Here is a 20,629-nt window from a genome sequence, read left to right on the forward strand (position 1 = left end):
ATAAATTCAAATCAAATAACCAATTTCAAGTTCTTTGACTACATTTATTCTGTGTCAGAAACCTATAATGTGTCAAATATTTAATTACAAGCCAACTTCAGACTGTAAAACTGTTCATGGTTGGACCTCTGCGGTTGTATCCAGCTGCGCTTGAATATTTGTTATTGCCCCCTAGATATTTTCGTAATACTTTCAACCCCTTGTATCACTCAACTAAGTTTTATTTAATTTTGCGGAAAATGGCGACAAATGAAGCATCAGTAAAAAATAAGGAAAATCACGAGACTGTTTGTGGAACTACATATATTCGTGCATACAGAAGGGGGCATCATCATTGTCTAGTGATGTATATCCAACCTCATTGTTAAACGGTACTCTGATTTATAATAATCATTGACATATCTTTTATGTTTTTTGTCATAGACTTATTGAAGAAAACGACTTTATTTTTTAGATTGAGGATGCATGTAGAGATTGCCTTAATAAATATGTTGAAGATGTTTCAGCTGATGCACGAAGACACATTAGTGATAAGTACGAGTACTTTATTTCAAACACAGAAGATAATTCTAGTGTATTCCAGCTAATACGACAAAATCTCTTGAACTTAGCCAAAACAATGAAAACGTGGAATAAAGACTATCCTATTAAATTTATTCAGTTGGAAAAATGTCTACGAGAGAAAAAGAAGGAGTTACCAATTATTACCTTGAATGAAATTAAGCAAATATCTACTGAAACACCAAATCCATTAAACCATGAAGAACTTATGTTATATTTAAATTTTCATCATGAACTCAGAGATTTGGTTTATTTTGAGGATCTTCCAGATTATATCATTTTAGATACTCAATGGTTGTCGGATACTTTTAAATGTATAATAACAGCAGAGAAATTTCAATCAGGTCCCAGTCGGCATCTTTTTACGGATGAATGGAATGATTTAAATATTAGAGGAATATTACATAGTGTGGTTTTGGACCAAATATTAGAAACAAATAAGAAAATATTTAAATTTGAGGAAAAGCAAAACGTGTTTCAACATAAAGATCATATACTGAAAGTCATGGAGAAATTTGATATTATAATACGTCCAACTATATCAGACAGAGATGCCACTGATACAAAACCTTGCTATTACATACCTTGCATGGTTAAAAAAGGACCTGACTGTCCTATAAACGAACAATTTTATGTGACAGAAAAAAACTGTACAAAATCCACTTGGTTATGTTTCAAATTCAAATTTCTACCAGGACATTTAATGAATCATTTGATCGCTTCACTGAGCAGAAAGTACGAAATTGCAGAAGTGCCTGTCCGTGGACAAAAAAAACGGCCTATTGCTCTTTTCAGAGGAACTGTTGTCTTTAAGTTACAGAAGACTTCAAAATTACTTGTGATGACATATCCAAATGTTATTCAGATACAGGTTTGGGATTTTGGGAAACATGGTAACATTGAAAGATGTTTTTTCAAGGACATTGATGATTTTGTCACAGAAGAAATAAACACTATAATAAGTAAAAGATTCCAAATGACGACTGTAAAATTTGACAAAAAGTGTGAATGTGGCCTTGCAGAACCGGACTGTGTGACAGGATTTTATGAGCAGGATGCAGATTATTTTTGTGAGATGTGTACAGAAACACATATCAATGAATGGTCTGATCATGCACCCATGAAGGTAATTAATTAGTTTAATTGTTTGATAGGAAAGATTTCATCTTATTCATGTTATTGCATCATTTAAATATATTAGTCTAGAAGTCATTCTTGCAATTATAAAACATGTTTTGACCACTTGTTCTTACTCTATTCCTTTGATTCATAAATATTATCCACAGGCACTCGTTTAGCATGTTTAGCAAATATAAATTAAAAATCACTGTAATTTTATTTGTTTTTAGCTCACCTGACCTGAAAGGTCAAGTGAGCTTTTCTCATCACTTTGCGTCCGTCGTCCTGCGTCCGTCGTCCGTAAACTTTTACAAAAATCTTCTCCTCTGAAACTACTGGGCCAAATTTAACCAAACTTGGCCACAATCATCATTGGGGTATCTAGTTTTAAAAATGTGTGGCGTGACCTGGTCAACCAACCAAGATGGCCGCCACGGCTAAAAATAGAACATAGGGGTAAAATGCAGTTTTTAGCTTATAACTCAAAAACCAAAGCATTAAGAGCAAATCTGACATGGGGTAAAATTGTTCATCAGGTCAACATCTATCTGCCCTGAAATTTTCAGATGAATCGGACCACCCGTTATTGGGTTGCTGCCCCTGAATTGGTAATTTTAAGGAAATTTTGCTGTTTTTGGTTATTATCTTGAATATTATTATAGATAGAGATAAACTGTAAACAGCAATAATGTTCAGCAAAGTAAGATTTACAAATAAGTCAATATAACCGAAATGGTCAGTTGACCCCTTTAGGAGTAATTGCCCTTTATAGTCAATTTTTAACCATTTTTCGTAAATCTTAGTTATCTTTTACAAAAATCTTCTCCTCTGAAACAACTGGGCCAAACTAAACCAAACTTGGCCACAATCATCATTGGGGTATCTAGTTTAAAAAAATGTGTGGCGTGACCCGGCCAACCAACCAAGATGGCGGCCACAGCTAAAAATAATACATAGGGGTAAAATGCAGTTTTTGGCTTATAACTCAAAAACCAAAGCATTTAGAGCAAATCTGACAGAGGTAAAATTGTTTATCAGGTCAAGATCTATCTGCCCTGAAATTTTCAGATGAATCGAACAACCTGTTGTTGGGTTGCTGCCCCTGAATTGGTAATTTTAAGGAAATTTTGCTGTTTTTGGTTATTATCATGAATATTATTATAGATAGAGATAAACTGTAAACAGCAATAATGTTCAGCAAAGTAAGATTAACAAATAAGTCAACATGACTGAAATGGTCAGTTGACCCCTTTAGGAGTTATTGCCCTTTATAGTCAATTTTTAACAGTTTTTCGTAAATCTTAGTAATCTTTTACAAAAATCTTCTCCTCTGAAACTACGTGGCCAAATTAAACCAAACTTGGCCACAATCATCATTTGGTTATCTAGTTTTAAAAATGTGTGGCGTGACCTGGTCAACCAACCAAGATGGCCGCCACGGCTAAAAATAGAACATAGGGGTAAAATTCAGTTTTTGGCTTTTAACTCAAAAACCAAAGCATTTAAAGCAAATCTGACATGAAGTAAAATTGTTTATCAGGTCAAGATCTATCTGACCTGAAATTTTCAGATGAATCGGACAACCCGTTGTTGGGTTGCTGCCCCTGAATTGGTAATTTTAAGGTAATTTTGCTGTTTTTGGTTATTATCTTGAATATTATTATAGATAGAGATAAACTGTAAATAACAATAAATGTCGGCAAAGTAAGATCTACAAATAAGTCAACATGACCGAAATTGTCAGTTGACCCCTTTAGGAGTTATTGCCCATTTTTTCATAAATCTTAGTAATTTTTTACAATAATCTTCTCCTCTGAAACTACTGGGCCAAGTTAATTATAGATAGAGATAATTGTAAGCAGGAAAAATGTTCAGTAAATTAAGATGTACAAACACATCACCATCACCAAAACACAATTTTGTCATGAATCCATCTGCGTCCTTTATTTAATATTCACATAGACCAAGGTGAGCGACACAGGCTCTTTAGAGCCTCTAGTTTATATTACCTGTGTTTTTGTATTAAATTGGCACCAATATCTGTATGTTTACTATGTTTTTTAAGAGAATATATGGCTATGTCCCCTCAGTCAGGCTTCAGTTGCTTTGGTTAACCTTATTGATTTGGTATATTTTTGAAGACTAACATACACTAGACAATTGATATTTAGTTTGTGGATGTTGTTAGAATTTCTTCATAATTTCCAATTTAAGCAAAATGTACCTTTAGTCATGCTTGAATGACTTTTAAATTTTGCTTGTTTAGTTATTCGTGTGATTACAGTTCACATAGGATTGACATACATATAGTTTATATAGTCATGCTCTGCGCCTGTACAAAATGTGACGCCTGTAAATGACACGGAAACCAGGCATAGAAATCATACTTTGTCCTGGCGTCATTGCCCTGTTTAAGGAATGCATGTCCAGGCGGAAACCAGGGGGAAACCAAGCGTAACTGAGGCGGAAACCAGGCATAAAATTAGGCGTAATATTTAAATGAGTATGCCTGGTCGACAGAAAACCAGGCGTAATATTTAAATGAGTATGCCTGGTCGACAGAAAACCAGGCGTAATATGCAAATGAGTACGCCTGGTCAATAAATAAACCAGGCGTAATATTCTTACATAATACTACACTGAATTTAAATCAGTGTATTACTCTAGCTGTGTACTTTGTGTATTTGATACAAACTTGTACTGTTAAATTTCTCATTGTTTGACATAAAACTTGAAATATCAACCAGTGAAGAAGCTATATAGATAAATACTTTTTTAGACAGTCACTGGCTCGAATAATTTTAAGTTTAAATAAGAATTATGACAATTAATTTTAAAAGTAGCATTTTGACTAAGTTGTTTTGAAAATGAATGTCATTTGAACTAAAAAATCAATGATCATACTGCAATTTATCTTGTGAAAGACTTAAATGTTATTATCCAAGGATGAGGGTTTCATGAAATGAAATGTTAAAATATAAAAGCTTAATATCTTGGTTACTATCACTTATTATTTACCATGCATACTACTTTCCTTTCCTTTCACTATTTTCATTCATCAATTTGATTCCATAATTCCAATTTCAAATCTTCCAAAAAGCACAAAAAGCTAATTTCCCCAGAATATATCAAGCTGTCATATGTTCAACTCTTGCAAACTATTACCAGAGAGCCACATTTTGAAAAAAATTCCCATGATCCTTTAAACAAAGCATTATGGGTATTAAGATTTACGCCCTTTCAAAAGTTTTACGCCCGTAGGAAAATTAATGCCTTGCTTATTTCAATTTACGCCAGGTTTACCACTTTTTTCTACGCCTGTACCTGTAGTTGCTACAAATTTACGTTTCCTGCTCCCTTAAGCCTGGATCTGGACACGTAACTACCACATACGCCTGGCTTACGCCTGGATATATAATACGCTTTATAATTTCGTACGAGCAAGATGAGTGAGTGAATGAAAGAAAAGTACAAAGGGATATTTAATTCCTTAAGGTTGTTATTTACGCAGGGAAATTGCAATTTATTAAATTCCTGTAGTTTAAGATTATTGCTGCAACGAGATAACATTGTATATTGTTATATATGTTCCATTAATGATTTACAAATTTAAGTAGAGTAATGAACATTCAATAGTGGTAACTATTTTGTAATTTGTTTTAGCTGACCAAGATTTCTGAAAAAACTCAACATGTTCGAGGATCTTATTCTTGCATAGAGAGCACAAGTCAAATCCAAAGTACATCCACAAAGGTAACACTCTACTGTTGAAAACATACATGTATAAACTAGTATTATGTAAATATATGTAATTTTGTGTAACTAATGGTGTAGGATGTTTTAGATTAATCATAATAGCATCAATAACATTTTTCACTGGTCGATACTTGTTACTATCACATACCTGTCAACCTATGAAAATGTAAATGCAGGTCATGACCTTCATTGAAGAATAAAATCTCAGGTCATAATGCGTACGAACTTTTTTCCAGCTGAATTTAAGTATTTAGAGGACTTTTTTTTCATATTTTTTTTTATAGTTTTAAACAAACAGTTTCCAAAACATGTTCCAATGGTTAAATATTAACTGAAAATAATTTAAAACTATTATTGTTGCAATGCACTTTTGATTTTGATAGATTAATGTTTCAAAAAATACTTTAACAACTCAAGCCAAGCCATAACCCCTTGTTGTTGATTATAATCAGGTCAACAGTCTGAAGACACTCAGGGTGCATCTATTTGAACAGCTTTATATATTATCTCCAGACTGGTTGATAGAGTATAATAAAAAAAAAAGTTAAACATTTAAAGGAAGTAGAGATGAAAAAATAATTTTCAACTATTTATTTTCTAATTGTACTAAGGTAGAAAAATAATGAAAAGTAACATTCTAATATGTATTTGCATTCAATTTGTCTTAGATTTAATTCTTTTTACAAAAATAAACATAAATTTAAGGAGTATATTTTGAAAGTAGACAAAAAAGGGGAAGTAACTCAAATTTTTTGTGAAGCTAAGGTAATTGGTGTTAATTAACAGTGTGTTTGACACCAAAGCTGTCAAGTGAAGCCATGCACTGAAATGGGTCACTTAATTTGAGTTTATACAGCTAGTTGAACTTCTTGTCCGGGAAGAATTACGAATTTGCCCGTATTTCAAAGGAAAATCACTTTATAAGATATGAAATCAGTCTGATGGCTTAAGAATCCAGGTGAAAACGGGTTATTTTCGGAATTCCCGGGTTATTTAACGACCCGGTGGGTATCCTGGGTGACCCCTCAGAGTTGTAAAAATCTTGGGTCACACCCGCAGGATACGGGTCACTTGACAGGTATGCTATCAATTATGTTTGAATTGACCAGAGCTACTATATATATATTAGTTGTTGTTCAAATGAAGATCATTAAGGAAAATCCAATGTATATATTAAATATAATAAAGCTGCTTCACACGAATAATTTTAGCTCACCTTGCCTTAAAGGCTGTGTGAGCTATTTTAAAGCACTCAGCATATGTGATCTGCCAATTGTAACCATTCACATTTTATATGTTCTCTAAAACCACTTAATAAATTGCAATGAAACTGAACAGGTATAATGAATGTTAGATGACGTACACATAATCCTCATTTAGTTCTAATCGGACAAAATCATGGCCACCAGAGACAATCATTTGAATTTAGAGTTTGGCTGTAACTGTACAATTCAAAAACAGGATACAAATGTATCACATCCTAATTTTTACGGTACTGCTGTTAATTAAGCATGTAAATTTAGATACGATCCATGTAAAAGTATTGATCCTTTCAATAAAATTCTTCTTAAATGATATCATATAACATCTTGGTAAATATGTTTGAATATTGTTTTATCGGTAAAAGGATCATATTGGCTATTTTCATCACTTGGTGTAAGTCATTTGTCGTCATCTGTCGTTCTCGTTGTCTGTTAACTTTTATATAAATCTTCTGCTCTGAAATTACTAGGCTAATAGGAACTTAGCCACAATCTGCAAATATAACAGCTCGGCTGTAGTATTCAGTTGAATCTATATACATTTGTTATAGGAGTTATTGCCCTTTAATGATGAATCATCATTAAAGGGCAATAACTCAGATTGTGGTAAAACACTATAGTAGATACAGACAAAAGGATCAGGAAGACACGATCTACAAACAACAAAGTCGAGACCATCAGTTCACGTATTATAGAAGTTATTGTTTTTGTATGACGATCTTCGCCCATTTGTATTTGGAGTAAAAAAATTAAGGTAGATAGAGTGAAAGTGGAAACATAAAGTTCACAGTATTACAAGATTAACAATAGAGATCTGAATCATGAATTATATTCTAGTTTTCAACATAAGATTAAGGAGATGTGGTATGATTACCAACTATCCACTAAAATTTAAATGAAGTGAGTGTTGGAAATGCACATTAATCCAGGTCAGTGACACAGACTCTTTAAAACCTCCAGCTTTTAGGAACAATTGCCTTTAAAAGACAATGTTTATCAAGTTTTTAGCACTGTTGCTAATCATTTTTATGTTGCATAACGTTGCATATTTTATCATGCAAGTGATTCTGGCTCATTGAAGACTCTCGTTACCAAAGTTTTCTTTTAATTGGCGTAAACTATAGAGAATAAAAGGAAACTGTAAACAGCAAAATAAATCAGCAAATTATTATAAACTAGTTAGCAGACTTCTTTTGGCTGTATATGCCCTTGCATGATTAATCTGACCATTTTATGTTTTATTTGTTGTTTTTTTTTGTTGGTTTTTTTATGTTATTTTTTTTTTCATTGTATGATAGTAGATTGAGATGTATATTAGAAATTCAAAATGGCCCGAACTCTGAGGAAAATTCAAAACAGAAAGTCTGTAATCAAATTATTATTTAATAATTTAGAAAGAATTTTCTAAAATTGTCAGCTAATAAATTTTGAAATTATAAAAAATGTTAGGTTTCAACTCCCTCAAAGTTGACTTTAGATGGATTTGGCTATTTTTAGGTCCATTTTGGTCACATATCTCGGATTGTTTCGGTTCTTAATCATCCTTTGAAGGTAAAAGCAGAAAAAACGCATGAAATATATATGGTGTTGTTTTCAAATCTCATTGAAATTATACCTACTATAGCTTGATATGCAGTATTGGTTTTGCTCATTTTTGAAGGTCGTACGGCGACCAATTGTTGCTTACATCTACTCCATTTGTTGTCAGGTGGATAGTTACATTGGCCTTCATATCTCATGAGTCTAGTTAGCTTACCTCTTGTTCATTTGTTTATCGCCCAATACACATTCTTTTACTTCTTTCAGAGTTACTATGAGTTTTCCAAACTTTGTTTTACAAAACAGCCCAATACATGATGATCCCTGTATGTGAATTATTACTCATCTGTCCAAACAAATAGAGTGAGCAGAAAGGATAAGTATCATCCACATTGCTTAAGTTTTCTGTCAAAATTGAATAATTTCTCAAGGTTTACCAATTATATTATGTTTTGTATATTTAAACAGGATGTATTAATTGCAGGTGCGTGTCAGTGTCAAACGTGGTAAGAGAGATTATTCAAATATTTCTGAAGAGCCACCAAGTAAACGCAATTTGAGAGAGGTATATGATATTCACAATAAATGTTTCCGAAACTATGTATTATAAACACTAAACGCCTTTTCCTGCCTTACTTTGTTGTCGAAAAAGAAATAAAAAAATAGATTAAAAAAAATGAGATGCTGAGTAAATATAAAGGGAACCGAAACACATAGCGTCACAATAACCATAATATGTTCAACATTGGGCTAACGTCAATCTAAAACCATCAATAGACAGAGACATATGAAGTTGGCCACTGATGAAATAGGCAAATTCATGCACATGTGACAGGAATTAGATATTTTTTTTGAATATCATTCATTTTAATATTTACTGGAATATAAATTTGGCACAGAAGAATCGATCATCAATTCTATACATCTCCCTTCCTTTTTTTTTATTTTGATGTCAAATTTGAAGCATAGGGATGCTAATCTGAAGGTGCGGGGGCTTTTCTTCGATGTATAAAATTTTATATTTTGTTTGAAAAAAACACTGGATTCTTCATATGTGTATACAAATGCATCATGTTCTGAACTTTCCATTTGACATTAGTCCATTGTTTTTCCCTCATTTTTATGTTTTAGCACCTGTGTAAAAGACAAGTGTTTTTTCATTCACCTGCCCAAAAAGGCCATGTAAGCATTATCCTTCACTTGGCGTCGGTTGTGGTCTAATGCCCGTCGTCCATTGTATTTTTTGTTCAAAGATGTTTTCTGAAAGTACCAACACAATTTCAACCACACTTGGTCGGAGTTATCCTTATGGTGTCTAGCATAAAGTTTGTGTTTTTATTCATTCGGATCAGCCTACAAACATGGCTGCTTTCGCTTAAGTTATAACATAAGAATAAAATTAATTAATTTTCTTATATTTTGAAAACAATAACAGATAGATTGATTTTTGGTGTTTTCTTTATGTTCAGTTGCAAATATATGATCGGATGAGAACAAATTACCAATAATGAAGCTGTACTCAAGTGGCATTGGATTGAACATGCCCATTCTTCATTAAATGGATTTTTTTAATTCTTTTTTTTGTGTTCCTACAAAAAGTTTTTGACACTTTAAGTGACCTGGTTACTGAAGCTTGTTGATAGGAAAAAGGGGTGACAAGTTGCTTTTGTTTACTAATGGGGAAAGGTATTTAATTTATTGAAGGAAATGTGTAAAATGTTTACTGTAGTACTGGACGAGATAAAACTGTATTTCTGCCATATATTTCTTTATTTGAAAAAAAATGTAAATTTGAATACTTAATAACTAATGCCAATTAAACAGAGATTAATAGGAGAAACACTGGTGGTATTTCTACTAAATGAGAATCTGCACTCAGTTGTTTTCCATTTTTGTCGAGCCTGCGACTTTGGTCGCAGAAAGCTCGACATAGGGATAGTGATCCTGCGGCGGTGGCGTTAACTAACTTCTTAAAAGCTTTATGTTTTAGAAGATAGAAGACCTGGATGCTTCATACTTTGTATATAGATGCCTTATGTTACAAAGTTTCCGTCTGTCATATGTCAATTGTCCTTGACATCATTGTCATGGTTCAGTGACTACTTGAAGAAAAAGTTAAGATTTTTTGTAATGTTAATTTCTCTCTTATTATGAGTAATAGGATAACGATATTTGTTATGTGCGTACCTTGCAAGGTCCTCATACCCGTCAGACAGTTTTCACTTGACCTCGACCTCATTTCATGGATCAGTGAACAAGGTTAAGTTTTGGTGGTCAAGTCCATATCTCAGATACTATAAGCAATAGGTCTAGTATATTTGGTGTATGAAAGGATTGTAAGGTGTACATGACCAACTGGCATGTGTCATCTAACCTTGACCTCATTTTCATGGTTCAGTGGTTATAGTTTTTATGTTTTGGACCGTTTTTCTGATACTGTATGCAATAGGTCTACTATATTTGGTGTATGGAATGATTGTAAGGTGTACATGTCCAACTGGCAGGTGTCATCTGACCTTGACCTTATTTTCATGGTTCAGTGGTCAAAGTTAAGTTTTTGAGTTTTGGTCTATTTTTCTAATACTATATGCAATAGGTCAACTATATTTGGTGTACAGAAATGTTTTATGATGCCCATGTCAGGCTCGCAGGTTTTATTTGACCTTGACCTCATTTTAATGGTTCACTGCTCAGTGTTAAGTTTTTGTGTTTTGGTCTATTTTTCTTACACTATAAGCAATTGGTCAACTATATTTGTTGTATGGAAGGGTTGTAAGGCTGTACATGTCTGCCTGGCATGGTTCATCTGACCTTGACCTCATTTTCATGGTTCATTGGTCAATGTTTAGTTTTCTTGGTTAAGTCTGTTTTTTAGAAACTATAAGCAATTGGTCAACTATATTTAGTGTATTGAACGATTGTAAGGTGTACATGTATTTCTCATTTGATTTATATGACATTGACCTCATTTTCTTGAATCATGTTAAGTTTATGTGATAGTTATAGTAAAGCTTTCTATTTAAGTCAATCAACATAATATCAATGGTTAGTAATTAAAGAAGGCTAGACATTTCAGCGTGTGCACTCTTGTTTAGATTTTTAGGAGATTTTTAGGTGTTTTAGGTTTTGATTTTGCTATTTGATAAGTGTTATAAAGCAAAGATTGTTAGACCAGTTTCTTCAGAATTGGAATTCGCTAATCCAAAATTCGTCAAAAGGTATCAACTACAAAATTTTTAAGAAAAACTGGGAATTTGAGGAATATTTTAATATTTTGGACTTTAAAGATGCCATTGTTCTTTGTCGATTTCGAACGATTAATAACAAATTGCCGATTGAAGCAGGAAGGAGGCAAAACGTATTAAGAGAAAACCGTGTTTGGCATCAACATGATCAATGTAATAATCGACAAATTGGAGACCAATATCACTATATATTTGAATGTACTATTTTTATCAAAAACGTACAGAGTATTTATCCTCCTATTTTGTACAATGACATAATACAGTTAAATTCTCTGAACTTATGTCGAGTACACAAAAACCAGTCCTGAAGAAGCTTTGTTCATTTATAAAAAATATTAATACTTTTATTTGTCCTCCTGGCTAGTGACTTTTGTAACCTCTCTCCTTGTTTTGTATATATTGTAAAAAGTTATTTTTGTTATCTCTGTACTGATGTCATGCATTGGCTTTATGAGAATAAAGATATATATATATAAGGGACTTTCCGATTGAAATTTTCCTTGGAGTTGGTATTTTTGTTATTTTACTTTTTTTCTTCCTTTGACACTTTCAATTTTGAAATTTAATGCAATATTGTGAGTGTGTCGAGTCTTAAAACAATACATGTAAGTAATAAGCAGGGTTTCCCCTTGGTCAATTTCTTTTTTCGCCACCTATTTCGCCAAAACAATATATTTTTCGCCACTTTCAATTTTTTTCGCCAACTAACATAAATATATGTTTTTCTTTTTAATTTTCCTTCTTTCTAACAAAAAAAATCAATTTGCCCCATTGTTGTCTATGATAATTCTACAATTTTTTGTATGACCCCGCCGTAGCGGAGGGGGCATTAAATGTTACCCTGGTCCGTCTGTACATACGTAACGTACGTCCGTACGTCTCAAAGTTGGTTTCCGTTCTCTAACTTTAGTTTGCCTCAACTAAATGTTATGTAACTTATACATAAAACACAGATCAAGTTTGAATTTTGGTGGCGTCACTTTTACCTTTTTAAAGTTATGCTCCTTTATAAATGGAAAAATTGCTTAATTTTTAGTTTCCGTTCTCTCACTTTAGTTTGCCTCAACCAAATGTTATGAAATTATACACAATGCATATTACCTCAAAACACAGATCAAGTTTGAGATTTGGCGTTTAACGTTCTAGAGTTATGCCCCTTTATAAACAGAAAAATTGCTGAATTTGGTTTCTGTTCTCTAACTTAAGTTTGCCTTAACCAAATTTTATGAAACTTATACAGAATACTTTTTACCACAAAACTCAGATCAAGTACAAATCTGGGTAGCGCCACTTTTACCGTTCTTCAGTTATGTCCCTTTATTACTTTATATGATGTGCGGATGCATCATCTGTGGCCCATTTTATTAATACATTGTAATGAATAAACATAAAACATTTTCTTTTCAAAAGATATATTTATAGATCATGAAATCATCTTCTTTTACTTCTGGGAACACGAGATTCATCTTCAATAAGTTTATCAGATATATATTTTCCCGTCTAGTTGAAGGATAAAGGCTAATCAGAGATTTTTCCTAATTTTTTCCTACTATGGAATTTATTTCTATGTAGCTTTCTATGTAGCAATGGTTTTCTTTTCCGGACCATCGTAAAAAGAAAAAGTCGAGACTAATAGGAAACCATTATGTGTCCCTTTCTAGAACGCAGCGTATTTAAGATTTATGTAATGACTTCTGGAAACCTTGAAGTTCGTGAAATCAGTTTTATAGGGATATTTTTTTTAGCTTTAGCCTTAAACACTTCAATAACTCATTTATTATCAAATTTCTAGCATTTATTTGTGATTTTTACCCTTTAATTGTTACATAGTAGAATAAACAGTTCAAATTTGTTGAACATTTGATGGAAGAAGTATAAAAAGACCTTGCAATACAGACAGACAGGTGCATTTGCGATGTTTATCATCTTCGAGTAGTATTTTCTATCCTATTCAAATGTTTTTTTTTATGAAATGAGATGAATATTTGATCATTTATTAGTCCAAGCGATATTCTATTATGATGCTGCGTTATTTGGAATTTTAAAAGGAATTATACTCATTTCGCTGTATGATGTTGTCTCCTTTATACCTATTTTCTCTTAAATATTTGAACTGATTGTGACAAAATTTGATAGTATTCTTGAAATAGCCAATATTTCAAAGGAAAAAAGATCACATATAGTTCATTTAACATTTACAACATGATTAATGTATTCTTTAGGTGTAACATGTGTAATACCACCAAAACATAGTACGTCACATTCTTATTTATGTCAAAGGAGGGAAAACATCCCGAACTTGACGGTTTCCTTCAAAATATTTTGGAAACTTGGAAAAAGTATTTAAAAAAATTAGACAATGTAAACAACCACAATGATCAGCAAACAAGATTTTCAAAAATGATAATTATAACCTGACATCATTTAATGACCCTATAAGGAGTTCTAGCCATAAATAACTATTTTTGACTTATTGTCATGTTTTTTCTGTTCTTCAAAAAAAAATAAGACCAATAATCTGTAATACAAAATGTATATAATGTCTGCAACCATTGGATGACTTCTGAAGGAGTTATTGACAATAAATGACGATTTCTCACAAATTCATTTTTTTTTTTTGGCAAATTCTATCTAAAAGTAAAATCACAAAATTACTGAACTCCTAGGAAAATTCAAAAAGGGAAAGTCCCTAATCAAATGGCAAAATCAAAAGCTCAAACACATCAAACGAATAGATAACAACTGTCATATTCCTGACTTGGTACAGGCATTTTCTTATGAAGAAAATGGTGTATTAAACCTGGTTAAAAAAAATGATTAAAAGATAAAAGCTGTCAACAGCAAAAGTAATCTGATACAACATTTACACAAATCTTCATAACTCCAAAATTGCTCAGTTAAAACATGATTAAGTTTAATAGCCTTAGTCATGTTAGTGGACCATTATATTTTCAATGGGAAGGTTTTTTTTTTTTTTTGCTGATAGAATATTCAGTATACCAATAATTCTGGTCAGATGGGGACATAAAATTTGATGCCTCAGGAAAAGAGATTGCTACACTATCAGCATGTTAAACACCTTTGATACGACTCTGAGGGATCATTAGGTGGCCTGTTGTAAGGCAAAATTTCTGTCCCAATCTAATATACTCTCAGTTTCTAATAGCAGTCCAAATTGACCCAATCTTCATCTTGGGCGGCCTCTATTACAGGACCTATCAGTTGCAGGTACCATGAATTTGTGTTCGTCTTGAACATGCATGAAATATTTGCCACTAGACTTTTGCAACCAACATCAATCAATCAATCATTTTCAAAATTTTTTTTTTATCTATTATTTCTTTTTTATTACTTAAATAAATAAACAAAACATTTTATTTTTAATAACATTTTTTTAAATCCATGTTGAAACCCTCACCCTCTATTTTCAATGGAATCAAACAATTTTTCTCACTTCCCCCTTGGAACAAATATATTTTTCTTAAAAAATAAATTTGTAAAAAATAAAAGAATAATCATACAATTATGAATTGGTTTGCATCTAATTGATACAAAAGTTTACAGAGAAATTTTAAATTCAATTCTATGGAATGTACAGGTAATTAAAACCTATTTACAAACGAGAAAAAATGTGAAACCAGTGTTCATGACATGAAATTCATTGTGAACAGATTTGCAGTGCGAAAAGTTCTGTGTGAACACGACCTACGTTTATTGACAAACGAATAGACAAGAAATGCAGTTGATATAAAAATAAGAAGATTGGTATGATTGCCAATGAGAAAACTCTCCAAAAGGTTCCAAACGACACAGAAATTATCAACTATAGTTCACCGTACGGCATTCAGTAGTGAGAAAAACCCATACCACATAGTCAACTATTAAAGGCCCAGAAATGCCAAATGTAAAACAATTCAAACGAGAAAACTAACAGCCTGATTTATGTTCAAAATAATGAACAAAAAACAAAATAATATAATATACAGCAACAAACGACATCAACTGAATTACAGGCTCCTGACTAGGGACAGGCACATACAGAATGTGGCGGGGTTAAACTAGTTCAAGGCGCCAACCCTCCCCTCACCTTTTGGACAATGATGTAACATTACAACATAAGAACAAAATTATAAAAATCAGTTAAAAGGGGTTTAACTCGTCAGATGGACACAAAGCAGAAAAACATCTAGCTAAATCACAGAGTGGACGTGGCAGGGTACTTATACATCCCCAAAACAAAAATACACTAAGTACAGATCTGGGAGTAGCCTTATTCACGATAACGTAAGCCTTTTACATACTTTATATAACAATTATTTACTTTTATTATTTGTTTTCAGTTCACCACAGAGCAGATCAATTTTACAAAGATGGGAATAATTGTGCTTAATATTCTTGCTGATGCTTCATATGACCTATTAAAACAAGATATACCAAATCTACATCCGAGGAGCGATTGTGATATAACATACTTGTACAAGGAGCACAGGAAACTAAACAAAAATATTCCAACTAAAGGATGGGGAGGGAATTGGCAAACCATGCAGGTTACAGACATAGCTATTGGAGATGATATTGAGCGCATAAGACTTACAAGGAATGAACTACAACACTCACGGGCAGCTGAACTTGGAGATACACGTTTTAATGAGTTGTGTAACATATTAAGTGATCTTTTAAAAAGGTTTGATCAACTTAACAAACCAGCAAGACTTTATACAGATCACCTAAATGAAATTTTGGCTAAAACTATTTCTGCTGAGGAAGTTCAATCAATTGAAAATGAAATATCAGGTAAGATGGAATTCTTAGCCTTTTTAAAACCAAAATTTGTGCACAAAATTTGTTATGATTTTTTCCATATTTTTTTACAACAGTATGAAAGTATGCAAACATAAAACATAAGTATTTAGAGAACATGTTCCATTGCATGACAATCACTATAGCTTCCTTTTCTACTGGTCTTAAAAATTGTGTATCTCTGTAAAACTGTTAAAGTAGAACTTAAAACGGAATCTTAAAATTATCTGTGCAGTTGTGATTTATTTTGTTTTCATTTCAGAAATGGATATTGAAGTTGAAATTATTCCAACACAATAGAGAAATAAGCTCATGCGCAGTTTTTATTGCAAATAGTAATTTATAAACTTTATTAGAAATTTACATACTACCTACCATACCAACTTATTGGCAGTAGACTGATCAGTTTTGTGTACGAGGCCTTCGTCCTAGTATTGAGATAAACAGCTACCAATTAAAGTCTGTCTTAAACTGTCTCTTCATAGAGTTATAAAAAGGAACCAGATGCAAAAGTCAATCAAACTGATTATTCATAGAGTTATGGAATTTGATTGCCAAGATGAAATAAAGAACAAAACTGTCTATTCATAGAGTTTAGGAATGTTTAATGGCTATGATGAAATAGTGAATCAAACGCTATTCGTAGAGTTAAAAAGAGTAATGGTCAAGTTTAATAGTGTACCAAACTGTCTATTCGTAAAGTTACAGAAAGTAACAGAAAGTAATGGTCTAGATGTAATAGTGTACCATAGTCGAAATATTGGACACAACTTAAAATGTGAACCTATATTGGACTGTCTCGTTATTATTTATAGTTTTTCATTACTTGCAGCAAACCTGTAATGTAACTATTGCTAACACTAAACTTGTTATGTACAGAACTATTTTCAAAATGTGTTTATCAGTATGTTTTGAGTGTAAAAAGTGTTTGTTAATGTGTTGTTTGCGTATTATCAATTATATGAAATTTCCAGTTACATGAAAATGGTGTAAAGTAAAGACGAATGACAAGAACACATTTAGGAAAACATCCGGTTTAATTGAGAATGTAAATGGAGAATGTGTCAAAGAGACACCAACTCGACCAAAGAGGAGAAAACAGCCGAAGGCCACCAATGGTTGTATCTTTTTCATGGGAAAGATATATAAATTATTTTAATGTGTTTGTCCTTTAGTGAATCGAATGTAGATGGTCAAATTTATAAGTCATCATTGAATAAGTTTACAGCTTTTGTATAATTGGCCAAAATAAATTTTGTCTACCTCAGAGGTAACTGAGGTATCGAAATATGTTATGTTCTGAAAAGCAATAAAACCCTTGCCATATTAGGTCATTTAGCTGTGTGGGATGTTTAAATACGCAGTCAGAATAGAGACAGTAGGTACCGTACTTGGCCTGTTGATAGGCACAATGTCTGCCACTGACTATCCAACATGCCATTGTTTTCCAGTGTCAGTCCAATTTTCTGCCCTTCATCCAGGTCTTCTATTTGTTTACTTGTTCTTGTCTTGAAGATGCATGCAATATTTGCCACTGGATGTAATGTGGGCCTGCGAAGCAAGGTGAGCTATTCTCAGCAACTGCCGCCTGTCGTCCGTCGTACGCCATCGTTCCTCAACAAAACGATGAGCTAGACATGATCAACAAACAAGTCAACATAGCAAAAAAGTTAGTTGACGCCTTATGAATACTTTTAATCGTTTTGATATGGATTTAATTGTACGTATATAAATATATCAATGGGCTGTTTGTCAGTGTGTAACATTGTTATCGACGACTGTTTAATATACAATACGAAATTTTAAATGTTTTTTGTAAAATTTTGCATCAAAACTCCTCGTTAAAGAAAATCAATAAACATGGGACTAAGATTTTAAAATCTTTAAATAAGTTAATCTCACATGAAGCTGTGATTCTGTTGACTTTAGTTAAGACCTTCATATCTCTTTATTGATGGTTAAGGTGTAGAATAGATGTAGGAGAAATTGTCCCCATCTCTTTATTGATGGTTAAGGTGTAGAATAGATATAGGAGAAATTGTCCATATCTCTTTATTGATGGTTAAGGTTTAGAATAGATGTAGGAGAAATTGTCCATATCTCTTTATTGATGGTTAAGGTGTAGAATAGATGTAGGAGAAATTGTCCATATCTCTTTATTGATGGTTAAGATTTAGAATAGATGTAGGAGAAATTGTCCATATCTCTTTATTAATGGTTCAGGTGTAGAATAAATATAGGAGAAATTGTTCCCATCTCTTTATTGATGGTTAAGGTGTAGAATAGATGTAGGAGACTGTCCATATCTCTTTATTGATGGTTAAGGTGTACAATAGATGTAGGAGAAATTGTCCATATCTCTTTATTGATGGTTCAGGTGTAGAATAGATATAGGAGAACTTGTCCCCATGATCCCTTTATTGATGGTAAAGGTGTAGAATAGATGTAGACGAAATTGTCCCCTTCTCTTTATTGATGGTTAAGGTGTACATGGTGTAGAAGAGATGTAGGAGAAATTGTCCATATCCCTTTATTGATGGTTGAGGTGTAGAATAGATGAAGGAGAAATTGTCCATGTCTCTTTATTGATGGTTAAGGTGTAGAATAGATGTAGGAGAAATTGTCCATATCTCTTCATTGATGGTTAAGGTATAGAATAGATGTAGGAGAAATTGTCCATATCTCTTTATTGATGGTTCAGGTGTAGAATATATGTAGGAGAAATTGTCCCCATCTCTTTATTGATGGATAAGGTGTAGAATAGATGTAGGAGACTGTCCATATCTCTTTATTAATGGTTTAGGTGTAGGCTAGATGTAGGAGAAATTGTCCATATCTCTTTATTGATGGTTAAGGTGTAGAATAGATGTAGGAGAAATTGTCCATATCTCTTTATTGATGGTTCAGGTGTAGAATAGATGTAGGAGAAATTGTCCCCATCTCTTTATTGATGGTTAAGGTGTAGAATAGATGTAGGAGAAATTGTCCCCATCTCTTTATTGATGGATAAGATGTAGAATAGATGTAGGAGACTGTCCATATCTCTTTATTGATGGTTAAGGTGTAGGAGAAATTGTCCATATCTCTTTATTGATGGTTCAGGTGTAGAATAGATGTAGGAGAAATTGTCCCCATCTCTTTATTGATGGTTAAGGTGTAGAATAGATGTAGGAGAAATTGTCCCCATCTCTTTATTGATGGTTAAGGTGTAGAATAGATATAGGAGAAATTGTCCATATCTCTTTATTGATGGTTCAGGTGTAGAATAGATGTAGGAGAAATTGTCCCCATCTCTTTATTGATGGTTAAGGTGTAGAATAGATGTAGGAGAAATTGTCCCCATCTCTTTATTGATGGATAAGATGTAGAATAGATGTAGGAGACTGTCCATATCTCTTTATTGATGGTTTAGGTGTATGCTAGATGTAGGAGAAATTGTCCATATCTCTTTATTGATGGTTAAGGTGTAGGAGAAATTGTCCATATCTCTTTATTGATGGTTCAGGTGTAGAATAGATGTAGGAGAAATTGTCCCCATCTCTTTATTGATGGTTAAGGTGTAGAATAGATGTAGGAGAAATTGTCCCCATCTCTTTATTGATGGTTAAGGTGTAGAATAGATATAGGAGAAATTGTCCATATCTCTTTATTGATGGTTCAGGTGTAGAATAGATGTAGGAGACTGTCCATATCTCTTCATTGATAGTTAAGGTGTAGAATAGATGTTGGAGAAATTGTCCCCATCTCTTTATTGATGGTTAAGGTGTAGAATAGATGTAGGAGAAATTGTCCGTATCTCTTTATTGATGGTTAAGGTGTAGAATAGATGTAGGAGAAATTGTCTATATCTCTTTATTGATGGTTAAGGTGTAGAATAGATGTAGGAGAAATTGTCCTCATCTCTTTATTGATGGTTAAGGTGTAGAATAGATGTAAGAGAAATTGTCCCCATCTCTTTATTTATGGTTAAAGTGTAGAATAGATGTAGGAGAACTTGTCCATATCTCTTTATTGATGGTTAAAGATGGTTAAAGTGTACAATAGATGTAGGAGAAATTGTCCCCATCTCTTTATTGATGGTTAAGGTGTAGAATAGATGTAGGAGAAATTGTTCCCATCTCTTTATTGATGGTTAAGGTGTAGAATAGATGTAGGAGAAATTGTCCATATCTCTTTATTGATGGTTAAGGTGTGGAATAGATGTAGGAGAAATTGTCCGTATCTCTTTATTTATGGTTAAGGTGTAGAATAGATGTAAGAGAAATTGTCCCCATCTCTTTATTGATGGTTAAGGTGTAGAATAGATGTAGGAAAAATTGTCCATATCTCTTTATTGATGGTTAAGGT

The 20,629-nt window shown here is 32.7% G+C and overlaps 1 protein-coding gene across 1 annotated transcript in view; it reads left to right on the forward strand.

The window, feature by feature from the left end:
• LOC127731840 (uncharacterized) overlaps positions 1-17,224 on the forward strand; it is a 96,397-nt gene extending 79,173 nt beyond the window's left edge. The window contains exons 6-10 of the mRNA XM_052240686.1: positions 455-1,687; positions 5,344-5,433; positions 8,722-8,802; positions 15,823-16,276; positions 16,545-17,224. Coding sequence (XP_052096646.1) covers positions 455-1,687; positions 5,344-5,433; positions 8,722-8,802; positions 15,823-16,276; positions 16,545-16,582 — 1,896 coding nt within the window. The 3' untranslated portion in view covers positions 16,583-17,224. The remainder of the gene's footprint in view (positions 1-454; positions 1,688-5,343; positions 5,434-8,721; positions 8,803-15,822; positions 16,277-16,544) is intronic.
• The last annotated feature ends 3,405 nt before the right edge of the window (positions 17,225-20,629 follow it).

This window comes from Mytilus californianus, unplaced genomic scaffold (assembly GCF_021869535.1).
Source record: "Mytilus californianus isolate M0D057914Y unplaced genomic scaffold, xbMytCali1.0.p SCAF_21, whole genome shotgun sequence".
Lineage (NCBI taxonomy): Eukaryota > Metazoa > Mollusca > Bivalvia > Mytilida > Mytilidae > Mytilus > Mytilus californianus.